At 26.3% G+C, this 20,463-nt stretch overlaps 3 protein-coding genes across 6 annotated transcripts; 1 reads left to right on the top strand and 2 right to left on the bottom strand.

The window, feature by feature from the left end:
* Nucleotides 1–87: 87 nt before the first annotated feature.
* Nucleotides 88–3,036, bottom strand: LOC101499707 (probable mediator of RNA polymerase II transcription subunit 19b). Of its 4 annotated transcripts, none has more exons than XM_004504483.4 (6): nucleotides 2,884–3,036; nucleotides 2,634–2,713; nucleotides 1,309–1,595; nucleotides 969–1,166; nucleotides 705–768; nucleotides 88–541 (listed from the first exon to the last, which is right to left on the bottom strand). In XM_004504483.4, exons 2-5 carry the CDS (start codon nucleotides 2,662–2,664, stop codon nucleotides 706–708), a joined length of 579 nt encoding a protein of 192 aa, XP_004504540.1. In that variant the 5' UTR covers nucleotides 2,665–2,713; nucleotides 2,884–3,036; the 3' UTR covers nucleotides 88–541; nucleotide 705. The 4 variants fall into 4 exon arrangements, with proteins under 4 accessions (XP_004504540.1, XP_012572388.1, XP_012572386.1 ...); XM_012716934.3 differs by having other exon boundaries at nucleotides 2,860–3,030; XM_012716932.3 differs by having other exon boundaries at nucleotides 2,815–3,029.
* An 8,085-nt stretch (nucleotides 3,037–11,121) lies between these two features.
* LOC101499403 (agamous-like MADS-box protein AGL29) lies at nucleotides 11,122–11,830 on the top strand. The gene has a single exon (XM_004504482.4). The coding sequence runs from the start codon at nucleotides 11,236–11,238 to the stop codon at nucleotides 11,770–11,772; it is 537 nt and encodes a 178-aa protein (XP_004504539.1). The 5' UTR covers nucleotides 11,122–11,235; the 3' UTR covers nucleotides 11,773–11,830.
* Nucleotides 11,831–16,853: 5,023 nt separating this feature from the next.
* On the bottom strand, nucleotides 16,854–19,661 carry LOC101499087 (E3 ubiquitin-protein ligase AIRP2-like). The gene is made up of 5 exons (XM_004504481.4): nucleotides 19,102–19,661; nucleotides 18,654–18,816; nucleotides 18,159–18,225; nucleotides 17,503–17,743; nucleotides 16,854–17,205 (listed from the first exon to the last, which is right to left on the bottom strand). The coding sequence occupies exons 1-5, from the start codon at nucleotides 19,179–19,181 to the stop codon at nucleotides 16,995–16,997; spliced, it is 762 nt and encodes a 253-aa protein (XP_004504538.1). The 5' UTR covers nucleotides 19,182–19,661; the 3' UTR covers nucleotides 16,854–16,994.
* Between the last annotated feature and the right edge of the window lie 802 nt (nucleotides 19,662–20,463).

The following is a 20,463-nucleotide window of genomic DNA, read 5'->3' as shown; positions in this document are numbered from 1 at the left end:
TTATAAATTTAATTCCTTGATACGTTTTTCACGTACATTATTATTAAATTTAGACAATTTATATTGTCTAAAATTAGTATATAAATATAAGTTTATAACAAGAATTTTAGACATTTCATGAATATTAGTTTATAACAAAGTTACATGAACAAATTCATCACGGTGGGGACCGTGTTGAACAGACAAAAAACCAAGACTACCTTTAGAGCTACTAGTTTGGCTATAAGTATGATGTAACAAATGATTTGTGTACTTCAGATTGTGATTTCCGACACCGTATTAGTTTTCAATTGTTTACTCTCTCTTTAGTTTGTTTCTCAAGTTGTGCACCTATTCATTTTGCCTGTATTTTATTCGGTGTCGGCAAACGATGTCCAAATAACACAGCTTGTTTACGAAGGCTGAATTCCTATGATTGCAAAGCAGCTTAAATTCGTAGTTTCTGGAGATATCTTGATTTCACCACAATTTTGACATGGTTTCAAACACGCTAACTCACCAGCATGTCATTCATCTACACATTGATCCCTCTATTCAGATCCTGAAACATCAATTGGGATTTGTTAAGAGATCATGAGGAAAACCAAAAAAAGAACCTCAAGATGTTTAATGTACCAAAATAAAGTTTTAGTAACAGCTTCTGAATTGACATCATACAATCTAAAAATAAAATAAAAAATAAAAAAACTAAATTATAATTCTACCTCATTGTCTTGTATTTATTCGCTTGGAAACAGAAGGATCATAGCTTGTCTCAGCCCTCCTTTTCTGAAGAAAAAAAATTGAATGAACCAAAATTTGGATGTTAGTGCAATTTATTTTTGCACATAAATATTAAATATCATTTACTACTTCAACACATGAAAGTATGTAAAAAATTAGCGTGATTTTTCTTGTGTCATTTTTATGTCTCTCTCCTCAATGTAAGACAAAATACATAACAATGGGGAGAAGGAATAAGAGCAAACTTTGTCTTGTTCATTCTTCGATTGTGATTGTGAGGGATGAGAACCGTTGTGTCTAACTGTGTTATTAGCTACACAACTTCCATTTTTAATTCGAAGTGGTTTGTGCTTCCTATTTATTTCACTCTTTCTGTTCTTCCTTTCATTCTCTCTAGATTGGTTTGCCGAGTTTGGCACTGGATTTGGGAGACCCTTCTTGGCCTGTGTAGAACATATCAACGTGGCATATTAATTAATAGCATTTCAAACATGAAGACAATATGAATTGTTCAGATTCTTTAGTGTGAAGATTGAAGAAATGTTCAAATGTGCAGCCAGACAATAAAAGTTTAAAAAATCTTACAGAAGAAACAGAATTTGGATCCATTTCTCTCATATGGAAAGCTTCACTTAGTACATTCAAGTCAAATGGAAATAAGCAAGGTTTTTTCTCGCTTGTATAGGTGTTCTTACACAGCTGATCCAGTTCCATTCCTTCTCCTTTTTTGATTTTTGTGTCACCGACCACATTGCGAAGATAATGTGTCTCTGAAATTGACAGTGGAAGTGATTTCTTGCAGAAGAATTCGTAGAACGGCCAAAGTTTATATTGACTTACAAGATCATGGGCACCTCCAAGTTCTCTATTGCCTGCTTCCAAGAAAATAACCTTACTAAACTATACACTGAAAAAAAAATGATTCCATGCATTGATTACACAAAAGAAAAGAAAGAGCTCAAAGGCCATCATATTCGATTTTCCGAAAGGAACTAATCAGCAGCACATATTAACAGGGAATGAAATGTGACAATTTGAGATGTAAATCAGATCAAAATACTCAAACTGAGCAGCTCAATAGTCTGAATTCTCTCAGAGGGATTGAGAGAGAAAAAGTTCTTCACCTTGGTAAGAGCTCCCCAAGTTCAAGACATGGAAAATGCCAATGATCAGAGTATAGAGAAATCCAAACTTTAATAATGGGAAAAGACATCCAAACTTTAATCATGACAACTAATTGAACCATATCCGAGTTTTTTCTACGAAACAAAGAATAATCCATATTATTGGCTTTTAAGCATTCACACATAGAAACAAAAAAGAGGGAACATGGGCACTAGTTTATCAAATAATTGACCGAGGATAAGTTGACCTACGTGATAAATAGAACATGAAAACTAGTTCATATAGTCATTAGTGATCTAATGTCAAAAGAAAGGAGGGAAATTTACACTCTTAAATGTAGGAATGTAGGAGCAAGCCTTCAACAGGATTTTATGAATGATCACCTTATGATCATAAAAGGTCCCTTAAGCTCCATTTGATATATCACCGAGTTTAAACCTCACGATATTCTATGAACGTGAAGCTCTAATATAACAGTGAATCAATTAAAAAACAAAGCTTTGCGGTAAAGAAAACTCTGCCAATTCTTAATGTTTTGTTTTTAACAATCTGTTGATTTAGTAGGAAAGGAAATGTGGTATGCAATCTATGATTCATTCTACTATCAAACATACTCCATGGTAAAACAAATGTTTCCACAATGTTCCTGCTAAACTATTCCAACAAAGTGATAATAAGAACAAGAAGAAAACCCTTGTCGTAGATACATAGTTATATGGCAGATTACCATTGTAACAATGAAATAGAAAATCATACAATAAATAGGTCACATTTCAAGTTCTTACCCCTCCCAAATCTATTGCCTTCAAGATCCATCTTTTAGATGACCTCGCAAAATGCTTCTCCAATGCAATAATATTTAAACCTGAAAATTTTGGAAAATGAGGAAGTTTCAAACCAACGAAGTTCTACATTTTACAGAATCATAATTTCTCAAAAACGTGAATGCATCAAATAAATTCTCACAAAGAAAGGGGGAAAAACATGTGAGACATTAACTCGCCTAACTACCATTAAAAGGGGGGGGAAACCCACCCAAATACACGATTAAGAGGGATTATGTCGGAGAACGAAGCAGAGCTAGGGATTGAGACGAAGTTAGGTTATTGTTTGTAAATTTTGAACCTAGACTCAAGTTTTTCCCTTTCTATAATTTTTCTTTCTTTCTCCATTTTTAAAGGAAAAAGACATTGGGCTTAGCTGAAGCTTGAGTACTAATGGCCCGGTTGAAAAAGTTATTGTTATTAGCAAGGATAAGAAGTGATTTTTAACCTACCTCTCATAGTATATTTAAGATGTCTAAAAATTTAATGTATTAAAGTTTCTGATAAATTTATTAATCACTTTTTTGTTTTTTATTATTAAATCAAAGTTTTTCATTACTATATCGGCAAATTCGGTAAAAAATTGATAATTTTTGGGGTTAAAAGAACATCAACACATAATTTTATCTGTTTAATTTTTATAAAAACAGAATTTAAGTGAGTTCAAACTACAAGTAGAGATAAAAAAATGGGTTAATTTAAATGAATCGGCTCAAAACACTCTAAAAAGTATAGCATTTGAGCATCAACTTTTAAATCTAAATTGTGTTTTTTAATGTAAACATGAGTAAAACATAATCACTAAGGACTAAATTGATTGGATTCGAGTAATCCAGATAAGTTTGCGTTAGTAATATATTTATTAGCATTTTATTGTTTTTATTAATAATTTAATATTAGCAATAATATTAAACTAATAAAAAACTACATGTTAATTTTATTTATTAAAATTTGTTTTATATTTAACAATTAAATATTTATTGAGAAAGTCTAATACCCGGTTGGGCTTGCCTGATTATTTATGGGCCTGTTTCTAGTGCAATTGAAAATGAATTCCTGTAATTTTGTATTCGACTTATGTAAGTTTCTTTCATGTGCTACTTTTCAACCCTTTGTGTATCCTATACTTTCCTCCCATACTTTCTTAATCTATTCTCTGGGTTATGAAATAATGGGGATAACGAATAAATTGTTTATAGCATTGTTATTGCAAATGTCTGGTGTAGGTTGAAAGTTTTATTTTTTTCTTCATATTTTATGCTTCCTTCTCTCTTTGTTACTGGTGATTCTGTTTTTAGATTCATATTATTTCTATTTTTTTATGGTTGTTTTTGTGCTATCGACAATTGTTTATGGTACCATAATAACTATTTGGAGAACTCTTTAGCAGAGCATATTGATAAAAAGTTCATCAAGCATGACACAAAATCTGTGTCTGGTTAATGTTGTACGTTCTTGCAAGTGATAATGTTAATTATACTGATATTTTCTATTACTTTTAATTCAATTATAGTTAAATAAAGGATAAAAAATCAAATTTGAAGATTAGATAAATCAACAATGTATATTTATTTTCTGATACTTTTTTTTTCGAACAATTTTCTGTTACTTTTAATTCAATTAATTTCTTCATTGTTATATAAAAACTATTTTTTGGAATTACTTTAATTTAATATATATGGATCATGATAACTCATTAGCTCACATTTCTCATCTATTAAATATAAATTTGGTAGTAATGCATGTCATATGAGAATTAATATTAAATATGTTAGAAATATAAAGTAATTATAAATTTTAACTTTGTTATATTTATGTATTAGGTATCTGTTATATATCATATAAATATTTTTTTTTAATTATTCACATAAAATTTTATAGGTTTAAATATGGCTTTTCTTTTGACAGTTATAATTTTTATTTATTTTGGTCATCGTAAATTTTTTTATTTAGTTAACATACTTATAAATATAATTTTATTTTAAAATAATCATTTCATCAAATTTCTGTTACAAAACTTGTAACACGGTTAAAATATAACTATATTTTAACAAAAATAAAAATAAAAACTCAAAATAGAATTAAATTATAACATTTTTTAACCTAAAAGTAATCATAAATGTTTCATTCTTCTTCCTTAAAAAATCTAAATTGCGCATTCTTCTTTATTATTTTAGTCTTCTTCCTCATCGTAATTCTCATCACTATTTCCAGCATCTTTGTCCATTTGCGATTCATCCTCGGATTCAAATTTATCGTTACCATAATTTTTTTTATTCAAAGTCAATAGTGATAGGGTTCAACCTTTAATCAAATTCATTATGTTTTTTCAGATTTTATTTTATTTTATGAATTGCGACACAACGTGATAAATTATACAACAGAAAGAAGACTGAAACAATGAAGAAGAAGGTGCAATTTAGATTTCTTAGGGAAGAAAACCGAAACATTTAGAGTTTATTTTAGGTCAAAAAATATTATAATTTAATTATATTGTTTTAACGTTTTTACAATTTTTGTAATATAATTTAGATGGAATAACTATTTTAAAATAAGATTAGATTTGTAGGGATTTTAATCAAGACCAACATAAAAAAATATTGTAATTGCAAAGACCAAAGACATATTTAAACCAATTTTATAATATTCAATTATTTTTATTGACATATATAAAGTCAATAATTTATCTTTGAACTTAAACTAAGAACCTCATCAATATTAAATAGGTTAAATTACATCTGCGGTCCATTAACTTAATTTCAGGTAACGTTTTAGTCTTTTATATTTTTTTTTTCTCGAGTTGGTCCTTTATTTTAATTTTAAGTGATAATTTGATATTTTATGTTTTAAAATGTCAACAATGTTGTCATTTTTTTTACAAAAATTCAAAAAAAAAAAATCATCAAATTTTTCAAATAAAATCCATAAAATTCATTATCATCTTCAATAAAATACAAATTTAATCAAATTCATAACTTAAATCTTGAAATAAACTCATATTTTCATTTTTTATTTGATGTTGTTGGAGATGAAAATATGAGTCTATTTGAATATTTGAGTTATGGATTTGATAAAATTTGCATTATATTGAAGATGATTATTAATTTTATGGGTTTTGGTTGAAAATTTTGATGAATTTTTTTTTATAAAAAAGGATAACATTGTTGAAATTTTAAAACATAAAATATCAAATTATCACTTAAAATTAAAATAAATGACCAACTCGGAAAAAAAAAGAAGATAAAAGACTAAAACATTACCTGAAATTAAGTTAATGAACCACATATGTAATTTAGCCTATTAAATATTTCTTTGGTGTGACATTTCTCTACAACTATTTTATTTTTTTTTTTTGTATTTTCCTCTTTTTCCGTCGTCTCTTCTTTTTGTACCCATATGTAAAAAAGAAAATTTGGTACTCCTTAATTTTTTTACGTACTATTAAAATAAACTAATATCACTATAAGTATTTAGACATATTTTTCATATTACTTACAAAATTAATATCCCTTAATTATAAAGTATTGGAGGATCGCCCTTTTCTCAAAATCTTGTTAAAATATGTTATCACAAAACTCATTTAACTCAAGGCCGTTGATGTGTCGATGATAATATTTAGTCGAGATAAATACATCAACTATATTTATCTATCATATTTTTTGATTTGTTGATTGCTTTAGATCAAGCTTCACATAGTTTCTATGACATATTAGTCAAGTAAAAACCATAATAGATTAACATTTAGAAGTTTATTATTTGATCTATAAAAAAAAAAGTTTATGGTATTTGAAATCTTGAAAGAAGAATGTTTTCATCTTTATACAACATATCATAACTCCAACGAAGACAACAAGGGCATAATGTCCACACAGGATAGATGGATAATTATTTTATGACTTTCTGATAAAGTATTAGTGTATAGTCTCAATCACTTCTACGATTTTAGAGCATGTTGGATTTTAAAAAAAATATTGTTTATTAATTTTAAAAAAATTAAAATATAAAAAACTAAATAAATTTTACCATTATATCTTTAAAAATTGAATTGTGTTTTTATTTTTGAAGACTAAAGTCAAATATGTTGACGTAATTTTAATTTTGAATTACTCATAAATTTTAATAGAAAGAGGAAAAGGCGTAGAAAAATGTCTTTTCTTTGATGACAATTGTGTTTAATTTATTTTCCACGCAATTCTAATCGTTATTGATTTACACAGGTTGGAATGTTCTTTGCCCCACACCAACATTTGCTATAGATTCCTCAATCTTATTCTAGGTATCAATTGGCTTCTTCTTCAATTTTAGCTAACATTTTTTTTTTTTATTTGAAGGATCTTAAATACACATGATACCAATGTGGCATTGTTTTCAAACCTAAATCTCCTCGACAAACCCACGTAACAACTCGTAAGTTCCTAATCTTCTCTCAGTTTTTAAATTGAATCATTAATTTAATCAAACAAACTTAACATTTACACACTTTACTCATTTTTTACTAACTTTTCACTTTTGTATGAACTAAGTTAACAGCATGATTATTGAATTATAATATTCTCCTACCTATCTAGGATGGATTTTTTTTTTTTTTTTGTTGACAGAAGGATGGATGGTGTTATGTGCCTGCATAGCAGGTGTTTGATGAAATGTGGATTTGATTTACAAATTTTTATTGTCATTTTATTTACGGTGGCCTTTTTAATTTCAATGGAGTTTAGTATAATAGTACTTTAAAATCAATATTAAAATATTTGGTTGTTAAATTGTTTCTATGAATTGGGATAGGTCTAAAAAACTAAAGATACTAGCTATAATTTTTTTTCCTTCTACTTCTAGCTATATATAATTTTAAGCAGATATTATGTATCAACTATATTTACACCGTGCGTATATATAACTTTAGCACTATGGCTCATTCCTAATTAGTTTGCAATTTGATTTAAGATGGAAATCTTAAAAAATACACTATTCTATATTTAAAAGTAGAATCCTATTGAGATATTTTTTTTTAATCTTTTTTATAAGTCTCTACTTGAATTTTATCTGTATTAATTATTTTTTATTGATATGATCTTAATTATTTCGTATATATTTTCTGCCATCAATAACAAATACTCTCATGAGAACACTCGTTTTGAATAAAAAGTTTTGATAAAAAAAATAATAAAATATGAAAAACCCTAAAATAAAGAACAAGTAAAAGAGAAAGAAAATTATACTTTTAACTTTTATATGAATGAGTTAAGAAAATGATTTAACATATATTATTGAATGATCGGAAATACCAAACTGACTAATAAAATTCGAGTTAAGGGATGAATACCGAACGAAAAATAATTAAGGAATTTAAATTAAAAGAAAATTAAGAGACGCAAAAGATTAATTTAGTCAATTTTAAATTATTGTTGGATAAAGAAAATAAATTTGATTTTTCTTATATTTAAATTTTGTAATATATATATATATATATATATATATATAAAGTAAATATTAAACAAATTAAAAATGTAATAAATTTAAATATTAAAAAAATCATTCAAATAAAATATTAAAATTTTAAATTATTATAAAAAGTTAAATAAAATAAACTTTAAATATATAAATAAAATTAATATCAACAATTAAGTGTCCCATTATCAAAATGGACAATTTTTTTTTTAAAGAATTAGTTAATAAAGAGACAAAAATCGATTTAAAAAATAAAAAAAAAAATTATTTTTAATAAAATAAAGAGACTAAAAGTGCATGTAACCCTTTTATAGATATATCCCCATCCATAGTAAAGACTCTTTATAGATATATCCCTATCCATAGTAAAGACTCTTTTCAAATACGCAGTTGCCAGATTACACAAAGCCATTTTCAGTGTGCTAATTCAACCTTCTACTTCAGATGTTCATATGCTTCTGCTTCAGATTTTAATTTAGGGTTTTGTTGAATTGGGTCTGTTTTTATTTTAACTTAATTTTAACAATTAAATTGTATTTTTAAAAATATTGTCACAATTATAATAATGGTTTTTAAAAATATAAATGATATTTTTTAATCAGAAATAATATAATAATGAGTTTATTCCACATAAGCGTATGCCACGTCACCCTTTTATTGACACGTCATTAAAAAATAACAACTCATCATGATTTGAACTCAAATTTTGTTTATGGGACTAAAACTGGGGACAAACAAAATAGGGAGACTACTTTCGATTTTCACCTATAATAGGGGGACCAAAAGTGCAATTAAGCCAAGAAAATAAATTTGATTTTTCTTATATTTTAAATTTTGTAATATATATATATATAAAGTAAATATTAAACAAATTAAAAATGTAATAAATTTAAATATTAAAAAAATAATAAAATTATTCAAATAAAATATTAAATATTTTATATAAATATATTAAAATTTTAAATTATTATAAAAAGTTAAATAAAATAAATTTTAAATATATAAATAAAATTAATATCAACAATTAAGTGTCCCATTATCAAAATGGACAATTTTTTTTAAAGAATTAGTTAATAAAAGAGTCAAAATTTGATTTAAAAAATAAAAAATTCATTTTTAATAAAATAAAGAGACTAAAAGTGTATGTAACCCTTCTACAGATATATGTGTAGAAAATTTAGTCTTTTGAATGATCATTAATAATTTAATAGTCATTAACTTTGTTTTAATATAAAAATATTGGTAAACTTTCGTTTCTTTTTGTTGAAATAATTTAAAAAAAAAAAATCATTCTTAGTAAACTAAAATAGGCAGTAACTTCCACTATATGTTGTTTTACTACAAAATTGTCTCACTCATATGCTTTTTACAACATCAATAAATTATTTGCTACTTATTTCCTATTATACCATTAACCATTACTAATATATCTTTTTTACTTTTTTTTTTAAAATATCTCTTCTCAATATCGTGATAAAATATGTACAGGGTAAATTTAAAAAAAAAAATTATAAAAACTATGAAACGGATTATATTTCTTAATTTATGTGTCAAAATATTAAGCAATATGTTCTATGGGACGAAGAGATTATTTATTCAATGAAAAATCCATTCCAAAATTAATTTTCTCAGATTAGGTAGAGAAAAATAAAGTATTTTGTCGATTCAAATTAACTCAATTTGATAACATTAGTATTTATTAATAGAAAACACTTATTAGAATAATTCATTTTCTATGTAAAATATTTAATAAAATGTGATTAAAAATCATCAAATTATACTTTACTTTAAAATGTATTTTTTAGCATAAAATTGAATTGGCCTGGTCCATAAGTTTTATAAAATAAAATATTAATTTGGTTTGACTTAAAGTAGGAAAAATTGACTATGTATTTTATTTTGACAAAAAAATAATACTATTTATATTTCTTAAATATATTTTCAAACAAAAGTAAAGATCAGGTGCAAATGTATTACTATTATATCCCAACTATGGGACCCCATAAATCAAAAAAGACTAAACAACCTCTAGAGCTATAAATAAATCGAAGTAAGAGTTGAACACATTTTTAACGGAAAAGCAAATGAAGGATTATTTTTGGAATGTAACTTACCTCGTCTGGTGTTGTTAGTTTATGTTTAATAAAGTAAAGATTCAATAAAACTAATTTGTTGAAAAATATATTAGATTTAACCAAATGAATTATACTAAAATACAAATAATAATTCTCAATTTATGCTAAAAATGTGAACTATTTCTCAACTTGACGTGCGTCGACTAAAGTTGCATGGTATAAAGACATTATAATGATTGAAATATGTAGAGTGTGTTGAAATGATACAAACATGTCTTATTGATAGTACTAGATAAACACAATAGTTTCTTTTTTCAATTATTCTTTAACATTTGATGCAATCCTAAATTTATTTTTCAAAGTAAAACATTTTCTAAAAATGTTGGAGAGTTGGTTTGAGTGACAAAACAAAATATAAATCTAAAAATCAAACAAATTGTAAATTGTAATTAGTTTGAGTTGAATTTGAAGAAAGATAACAGTATTTGTGGAAATCAATTTACAACAAGTTGATTTATTTGGTTTCAATAACCAAGTTCATCCGATCATTTCAATCCTAAGAACACCAAACTTAGAAAGTGATGTAAGATACAAGTTGGTGCTAGCTGTGACCAATCCAAAATAAAGTATTTCTAAATTTATACTATTAATATAATACTATGAATTAAAGTTAAGATTTAGATTTGTTGTTTTTCAAATTTCCAATAAATCTCATATATCTGCATTTTTAGTATTAGTACAATTGAATTAAAAGTAAAAAATAAAAAATTACAAACCGAAAACATTTAGGGGCAATTTTGTAACATTAGAAAAACAATAAAGCATTTCTATATTAGTAAAAAGAATTTCCATAAGTGAAAAAAAAGGGATTTTAAAATCAATATTAGAAACAATGAATCTCTTTCTAGAATCCATAGTTAAATAGGGGTGTAGGGGTAAACATATACTCACAATATTTACAATCTCTTCCTTTCTAATATTGTGTTCGTTTTTTTAGTAGGTAAACTGAGAAACGAAACGAAACAAAACGAAACGAAAGAATCATGGGGCGTCGCAAAATTGAGATTGAGATGGTGAAAGATCCCAACACAAGACAAGTTACATTCTCAAAACGGCGAACGGGCTTATTCAAAAAAGCTAACGAATTATCGATTCTGTGTGGAGCAGAAGTTGCTATTGTTGTTTTCTCTCCGGGTAACAAACCTTACTCTTTTGGTCACCCTGGAGTTGACGTTGTTGCTGCCAAATTTCTTCAACAAGATTCTAAACCAATTGATTCCCATGGAAATCCCTCTTCTGATTCTTCCAATATGGAAAAATTGAATCTAGAACTTGCTGAGGTTTTGGCTCAAATTCGTGAAGGTGAAAAACACAGTGAGGCTCAAGACCAGATCTTGAAACAACACAACATTTCAAAACTTCAATTACAAGATTTGAGAGATTCTTATCAAATACTTCAAGATCGGATTAAATTACGTCTTAGTGATATCGAGATTTCTGAATACATGATGCTTCTTTCTCAGGATCCCGTTGTTGGAATTAAAACAAAATCTCTCAAAAAGAAAAGAAGAAGAAATTGATACTTTGTAACGTCTACACAAAATACTACTCATCAATAAACTCTTTATTTTCATCAAATTTTCATAATCCCCTCTAATTTTCGTTTAGGAATTACAAATATTGTGATTAAGAAAAACTTGTTTTAATAGTGTTGTTATTTGCTGGAATTTTTTTAATTTAATTAAATCAGAAAAAATTTCAAAATATTTACATATTATCTTTCGACGAGGAACGAAATTCAAATTCTAAGTTTTGCGAGATTTATTTGTCGAGTTTTTAAAATTGATGTCTCTTAATTGATTTATAGTAAGGCGTATCAAATTATTAATGATGGGATAAGATCCTCATTTAAATCTACAAGTACGAATACAAATATCTAAAAATAATCAATCAATGCTTGTTTTTCTAAGAGAAATCGATTAATACTTGCTTTGACATCATTAAGCCGTGGAACATATTGATAAATTTTGTGTTAAAAACTTTCTCCTATGCAGTAATAGTATTGTTCAAAATCTTACGCTCCATATAAACAGATTATGTTCCTTTAAAACTATTTATATCGCTTCAGAATCATTCTTTCTATTATGTATTTGTGATAATGTTAATAGTTACAATATTAATTTAATTACCTCAAACTAAATTAATAAAATTGCTTCACTTTATGGATATTTTTTTAATAATAAAAATCGTAAACAATATAATTTGGAATAGATAAAATATTTATTTTAAAAAGTAAAGTCAATCTTATTTCTGACAAAAGAAAAATGTAACGTCAATATCTATAAACAACGATATAAAATTTTTATCGTAGATTACCGATCGATGTATCTTTATAATTTTATGGTAAACAGTCAAATCTTTTTTATTGAAATCTTGAAGGTGAGTATACAAATATTCATAGTAAAAGTTTTAATTAGAAGTTAATTAAGAAATTTGAATAAGTAAAATTTTTAATTATATTTTTTTCAATTCCTCTTTTTAAAAAGGAAGTTATTCTAGAGATATAAGGAAATCAGTGAATGATTATACATATTTAACATAAAGCAAAATGTTAAATATGATAAAAGTTTAAACGTGTGCCTAAGAGGTATACCAATTAGAGAGGAAAAAATCATCACGGTTCATACTATTTTAGTTGTCAAGTTATTGATATGCATAATTACTTAATAATTTAAAGTTGAATGGGTATATACACAACCCTCGGGATTCAAAAGTTTTCCATAAATTAATTTTAAAATATTATGTGTAAATGGAAATTAATAAATACATTTGGTCGAGTAGTTAGAGAAATTGACTAATCTCTTAAAAGCAATTGAGTTGATGAAGTATATTCTATGATCACCTAGAGAGGAATATAGTATTTTTTCTTTATGGTAAATATGAATGTAGTTTATATAAAAATTGAATTGAAAATATCGTGTCTACAATTATTTGACTTAAATTAGTGTTGACATAGATGATTGAACATTCTGTTTTATGATTTTGCAATTGGGTATTCCTCATCTAATTTATAAAATTTATTATAAAGAAAAAAATGAGAAAACAAACACCTATTTTAATTTATAACTTTTATGTAGGCATATGTAACACATAAATTAAACGCACAAATTAAAGACGAGATCTCTGCATAAAGAAAAATATGTATTAAAATAAATAAAATTTTAATTAATTTAATATTTTTTTATTTCTCTCTTTATTTTTTATCTTAATGTCAATTAAATTCGATCTTTCTCGACTCTTGAGAGAGTTTTTACTTTGTAAAAATATTTATTATTTTTATTTCTTAAAATGTGTTTATTTTATCTAGATAAAAAATTATTAAATTAAATTATTATTATATAAATAAGATAAAATATTAGTTAAAAATATATTTTCAAATAAAAACAATTTTTAAAAAATAAAAATAAAATATTTTAATAAAGTAAAAGGAACTTAATATTTTAGGAAACGAAGACAAGAACAACTCTCAACTAAACTGAATATTGGCTTTTCAGCCCAAGTTTACACTGGCCCAATACAACAATTAAGGCCCGATTAATATATTTGAATTACAACACAATAGCAATTAGCTAATTGATTGTTCATTAGTCCCCATGTTTACTTCTCCGCCCCCACGTATATTATTGGAAATTTAGATTTGATAATGTATTTTACATTATCAAAAATTAAAACTCAGTATAAAAATTAAAAAAATTAAAAAATTAAGGGGTCGGATAAATCATCACTTAGCAATTAACCAATAAAATTTTGGTAAATATTTAATTCATATCTTATACAGATGTGAATATCAATTATTTTGGTGATTTGATAACTTTGTTGATAGATGACCTGTAAGTAAATATAAAAATATTTTTGTTGTGAATTAGAACTTTCTCAAACTTATTAAGTCTATGAGTCCATACTTACCTAAAATAAAAAGTGAATAGGTAAATTGGTCTTTAAAATTGGAAGTGTCAATCAAACTAGTCTCTTAATTTTGTAACTTGACAAATACAATTCTAAAATTGTAAAATATTAATCAAAATAGTTCTAGAGTAAACTTTGTTTTTCAGATATTTTGATGTGACACTATAACTGAATATGTAGTTTATCAACGTTTCACATCAATATCATTTTCTCAGACACAAAATTGTTAATGAATTTTTGTCATCTCATAAACGAGTAATTGTAATTATGTATGAACTAATTATTGACAAATTAATTCATGAAAATGAAATATTTAAATTTTTGAAATATTTAAATTTCATAAGAGTTAATATTGTAATGACATTGATAAAATATCAACGTAGATCAATCATATATTTAATTAATATATCACATCATATTCTCTATCGATAATTATTTAAATATGAAATATTTTATAATTTTAATAATGTATTTACTATTTTATAAAATTTAAGAACTAATTTAACCGACGCTTACAATTTTAAGGTTCAATTTCTCTATTTACACATTGACCACTTCAAACTTATTATTGAAGGCATCGGACACATTCCTTTCTTCCTTTTTCTTTTTGGACCAAACATTCTTTTCTTCCTTATTTGGTGAACCTTCTTGCATTACAGAGGAAGAATAATGGTTTAAGAGGTCAGGTTTGGAAATTCCAAATTGGTCCATCGAAGTGTTAGAAAATGTATGGCTGGTTTGGTTAAATTCTGCAAAGTATGATTAATCAGTTTTCTTTTTTTAAAATTATCTGTACCACCCTAAAGAAATATCTGAATCACTAAATAATGTAGGCTTTTAGTAATTTAGTATATCAATTAAAATCTCAATTCTATTTTCCCTCTCCAGTTTCTAACACTATGGCCGGTATGATCCATAATGCAACACCCAATTTAAAAAAGTACGAATTAGATCGTCTCAATTCAAGCAGCTATGTCAATTCAAACCGACGTATGATACTTTTAATATTTTTTATTTTACTTAATTTAATTTTATTTGTTTATTATTATTTTTTATTTAAATTAAAAATTTATATCATAAAGATCATATATATAATATTTTACATAAATTTAAAATTATTTAATATATTATTAAAATATATTAATATTATATATTATATACTTTTATAAAATACTTTAATCTTTATGACTCTAAATAATATATAAAATAATTTTAAATTTACTAATATTAGAACCACAACTTAGGGAACATGTTTATAAAAAATAGGCATCACTTTAAAACAATTGAAGTCCTTGTCCTTACATGAAAGAATTCAAAGGGGTACAGTGAAAAGCATAAAAATATTACATAAAAGTGTATAAAGGAAAACACTGTGTAGGTGATCTTTCCCTCACACGAGTTAGGTGAAAAGAAATTGTAAAAAAAGAAAAGCGTTTGAGCAAGTCTAGATTCATTGTCACATTTTACTCTCTCCAAATAAGCCAAAACTAATATTCAACTACTCATAACACACAAATATTATATATAAAGAGAGAGATGTAGAATTAAAGTTACACTAAGTTAGAATACTGTGATATGTAAAATAAATATTTTTCAAATATCAACCGTTAAATTAAAAGTTAATATTATATTATTATATTTATAATTTTGATACTCATCTATAATTATTTTTTATGTAATTAAGATTTCTTTTAAATCAACGTTAATAGTGTAATCGTATATAATGTTAATTTTAACACATCTAGATGACATAATATTCGATTATAAATTAATTTCAAAATTTATAGATATGATATTAGCATTTAATTCCATGATTAATTTTGAAAAAATATTTATCTGATCTATTGTTATAGAATGAGTGTAACTCGTATAATTTAATTTAAACCCCTCGCCCTCTCACAGTAAAACTCTTCAAATAGATCAAATTACAACATAATACTACACCAATCAATAAAAATATATAAATTTTAGTACATCTCAATAACATATAAAATAATTTTATATTTTTATAAAAATTTACACCACCTATATACACACACACACGTGTGTGTGTGCACGTGTGTGTGTGTGTAAATCCTAGTTTTTCTTTAGAAAAATGTAGGTCAAGTTATATATATCACAATGTTGTTGCTAGATCTCTTGATGAAATTCTAATTATCGAGGAAAACAAATGAAACACATAATCTAACTGTGTACCATTAGATGCAGAGACATAAAAGTTCTCTCACTAAATCTAACGGTGATCACTACAAATGTTGTAAGTACAACAGTTGGAGGGAATCTACACACTAGATTTACACAAAAATGTCCACATATAATTAACACAGTTTCAAGGATTCAAATGATTATGCATATCATTTCCAAAATGTCAATTGCACACCAAATGGTGGAGATTTTACAACAGTTAATAACGACACAATCCTTGATTAACAAAATGGATAATTGGATCAAGAAACCAATAATGTACTAATAAATTTATTAGCTTCATATTATTAATCAATGATTGAGTCATTAAGATTACCCTGATATACACTTTGTTAATTGATATATCAGTTATCCCTAACCAGTATAAAAATTAAAAACTATCCACAACTTTTGGCTTACAGTATCATTCTTTTTGAACATGCATGCAGACAAAGATTAATGGATCATCATTCATATCTTAGAAAACTTATACTACTAGAACTCAAACAAAGGCTTCAAAGTTAATTTCATATTTATCTTAGCAGAGCCGTACCTGACGCAATTAGAGAAATTTCTTGCCAGGCTCTATTCACATTTGCAGTCTGGATTTCCCAATCTATACATTTTTCTCATTGCTCAATTGAAAAAATAATCAAATCAGGTATTCATAATACATTAAGAAAAGTGCTTCTGGGTAATCTATAGGTAAACTGTTGATATAAAGGTAGAAACGCAATAAGTCCTCTTTGGAAACTGTTTCAGCATCAACTACATCTTCATTACAAGTGAGTACCCAAAGATCCTCTGAATTAACTCTTCTTATGCTACCGCGGCAAAACGGACAAGACTCTGACCTTGTGTTCCTGCAAGATCAGCATAGGAAGAGTGTTACAAATTATACACAATTTAACATAAAGTAATAAGATTGTTAAAAAATGTTGTCATGTCAATCACGGATAGCAGAAAATAGTGGTTTGTTCCAATTTTGATATACTACAATGCTATAATGCTGCTATAGCCGCTATTTGATATCACTTTATACTTAATAGCATATCGCGTAACAATAACGATTTGTTTGAATTCCGCTATAGCGCTAAAGTACCACTATAGCTGCTATTTGATAACATTGTTGCTAAATGAGAATAATATAAGGTGATCACCACTTGCGGTAGCATTTGATACACATAGCATGACAGCAATTAGGCAGAACCATTTTAGTGCATGGTTCTAAGCATATCCCACATTCATCTTCTCTTTCCAAATCAACACTGGTTAGTTTCGCATTTGCTTCAATCATCTTCTTGCTATAACTTGAACCTTCTAAGTTAGTGTGCCCTTTCTTACAAATCTCCAATTTCTCCAAGCTACCATGAAGCCGCTGGAGAGACGGCAATATAACAGCTAAAATTCAAATTTTTTATTAGAAAAAAAGGAGAATTAGTAAAGGCAGCCACAAAAATTAGCTCACTTATTTCGAGTAAACCTTAAATTCAGTCGCTAAACTATCATTCTTTCTCACATTTGGTCTCTGAACTATAGAAATATAATAAGTAGTCCTTAAACTATAACTAATCCATCAAGTTAATCCGTCAATTGTTTTAAAAATAGGAGAGAAAATGACAGTTCAAGGACTAACTTGATGGATTGAAAATAGTTTTAAGAACTACTTATTATATTTCTATAGTTCAAGGATCAAATACGAGAGAGTGATAGGTTAGAGACCAAATTGAAGATTTATTCTATTTTTTTTTTTTGTTGGGGATTGAAATAACTACAACAACAAAAGGTGTCTTTTGAAAGTCAAAGGTTCACACACCATAAAAGTCCTGGATGGTTGCTTTTCTTCCATGAGAAGCTATGCTTGGCCTACCATCATTATGTACCTTTTGTAAAAAAAAAAAAGAGGCAACAACAACAACATTAACAAAAGAAAAAATATGTATCAAGATTTAACTACAAACAAGCATTGACGAACCTATTCCTAAACATAAAAAGAACAAAAGAAAAACAAAAAAATGACAATTGTATGCATTTTTTGAAACAATGAAAATGAATAGACCTATTTTCCTTATTTTAGGAAATGTATCTTTCCTAGCTAGCATATCATCTAATCTTCCTCACAATGATTCACTTCAATAGTCTGTCATTTTCTTATTAGCAAGTTAAAATAAATACATACTTAAGAAATTCAAACCAAAAAATGTTTTCACAAAGTAAACATACTCCTAATTTCTTGAATCAATAAGTTATTATTATTATTATTAAGAGAATTAGAAAATTGGAGAACCCCAACATTGAGGAACTAACTTACCTTGTAAATAATTATGTGAAAGAGGTTAAGATATCTGTGTAGAAAGCATGAACAAGAACAATCCATCCACTGTAACAACAACAAAAAAAGAGGTGCCAATTGACTGTAAACCAATTTCATTTGGAAAATACTCCCACCCTTGCCTCTTGGAATTGCAGCAGCCCTAAGTAACACATGAATAACAGAACCTTAAAAAAAAGTTCCAAAAATAAAACACATAGTACCAAACAAACACAAAAATTAACCATCAAATTAATCACAAAATTCAAACTTGATTAACCACTAGAAAACAATTAAACATAACCAAACAATCTTCTAAAGTACTGAAGTCCCCTTTCAACAAATCAAAACTAGCTCTCTTAAAAAAAACTGTTTTTCTTCAAAATTTTGAATTTTCAGTATACATAAAAAATACTGCATAAGAAGAAAAATGAAAAGAGAAACCTACAAAGCATTGGCATGGTGAATATCAGCCTCGAGAATTTTGACGGAATCCTGGTAAGGTAACCGAGAAAGCATCATTTCCATCTTCCCTCACTTTTTTTTTCTTTCTGAATTCAAAGCAGAGAAAAAAAAAAGGGGGGTCACAGAGAAAACGAACAAGTCTTCACTTTCCCTCTTTTTAAATTTTAACAAAATAATGATTAAAATAATAAACTTTTGCTTCTTAAAAAGAAAAAAGTGTGACTGTGGATAGTGAATTTAGAGTTTAGAAATGGATGAGGATGAGGATGAGGATAAAGGAAAGGCGTTTTGGTGCTGATCGTGTTTGTGGTGATAATGGTGGCTGAAGAGGAAGAATGAAGAAGAAAAGTAGGAACTGCCGATTAGAAATGTCGTATCAAGTTATGTTGTGTTGCGTTTCGTCGTTCTTTTCAATGATTCATTATCATTGTGTTGACTCATGAGATAAAGAGACCGATACGACTCACGAGACCACACGATAATTTGGACGTGGATCCTTTCCTCCATTTTTCTTCTCTCTACATTCTCCACTTTCAATCTCTCTCATCAAACTTTCTTCTTCCACTTACTTTTACTCTCTCTTTCATTATTTATCTTCTTTATTTCTCTTTTATATTAATAAAAATAAACTTTTAAACTTTTAAAAATATAAATTTTTTATTTTTCATTATTTTTCTTTTATTTTATCATTATTATATTTTTCTTTCTTGAGATTAAGGCTATTTGCTATCTATGTTTTCTACTTAACGTTTTACTATCTATCTATATCAGTTTTATCGAATAAAATAAAAACCTAAATATATTATATATTAACATTAAATAAATACTGAGAAAATAACATATAAATTGTAAAGTGTAATTTACTTTGACTAGAAAAGTGTAAATTAATTTTTTATTGAAATTTGACAAAAAAAATTAGTTAATCACATTACTTTGTTTTTGTAACTGAGTTTTAAAGTTAAGATGTAACACACACAAAATTATGAAATGTTAATATAAAATTAATTTATACTAACAGATAAAACTCATTAAAAATTTATTTTATATTTTACATCATTAATTTTAAAATTCAATTGTAAGATTAGATTAATAAATTGATAGATAAATATTAACAATATATAATTAAGAGACCGTAACATAATAAATATATAGTGCCTCCACTCAAAATGAATTCCATGTTGCACTAGTGCATTTACATTTACAATAAGGTTGATAGAATGCTAAGTTAAAATAAAAAATGGGATGAGAGATAAAATGAAGTGAGAGACAAAGAGTTGTAGAGACATTATAGAAATACTTGGACAAATAATCTAAAGCCGTCTCCACTACTTAATATTTTTGGGTG

The sequence above is a fragment of the Cicer arietinum genome, chromosome 6 (assembly GCF_000331145.2).
Source record: "Cicer arietinum cultivar CDC Frontier isolate Library 1 chromosome 6, Cicar.CDCFrontier_v2.0, whole genome shotgun sequence".
In the NCBI taxonomy this organism is placed as follows: Eukaryota; Viridiplantae; Streptophyta; class Magnoliopsida; order Fabales; family Fabaceae; genus Cicer; species Cicer arietinum.
This window is presented reverse-complemented; position numbering and strand designations above follow the sequence as displayed.

What these genes read in the sequence shown, in the direction of transcription:
- LOC101499403 (XM_004504482.4), top strand. Translation starts at nt 11,236, where the DNA reads ATGGGGCGTCGCAAAATTGAGATTGAGATGGTGAAAGATCCCAACACA.
- LOC101499707 (XM_004504483.4), bottom strand. Translation starts at nt 2,664, where the DNA reads ATGGATCTTGAAGGCAATAGATTTGGGAGGG. An exon ending in AGGCAATAGATTTGGGAGGG is followed by an intron (nt 1,596 to 2,633) that starts GTAAGAACTTGA and finishes TCTTGGAAGCAG; the next exon opens with GCAATAGAGAACTTGGAGGT. An exon ending in ATCCAAATTCTGTTTCTTCT is followed by an intron (nt 1,167 to 1,308) that starts GTAAGATTTTTT and finishes TGTTCTACACAG; the next exon opens with GCCAAGAAGGGTCTCCCAAA.
- LOC101499087 (XM_004504481.4), bottom strand. Translation starts at nt 19,181, where the DNA reads ATGGAAATGATGCTTTCTCGGTTACCTTACCAGGATTCCGTCAAAATT. An exon ending in ATTCACCATGCCAATGCTTT is followed by an intron (nt 18,817 to 19,101) that starts GTAGGTTTCTCT and finishes TGTGTTACTTAG; the next exon opens with GGCTGCTGCAATTCCAAGAG. An exon ending in TTCACATAATTATTTACAAG is followed by an intron (nt 18,226 to 18,653) that starts GTAAGTTAGTTC and finishes TTTTTACAAAAG; the next exon opens with GTACATAATGATGGTAGGCC.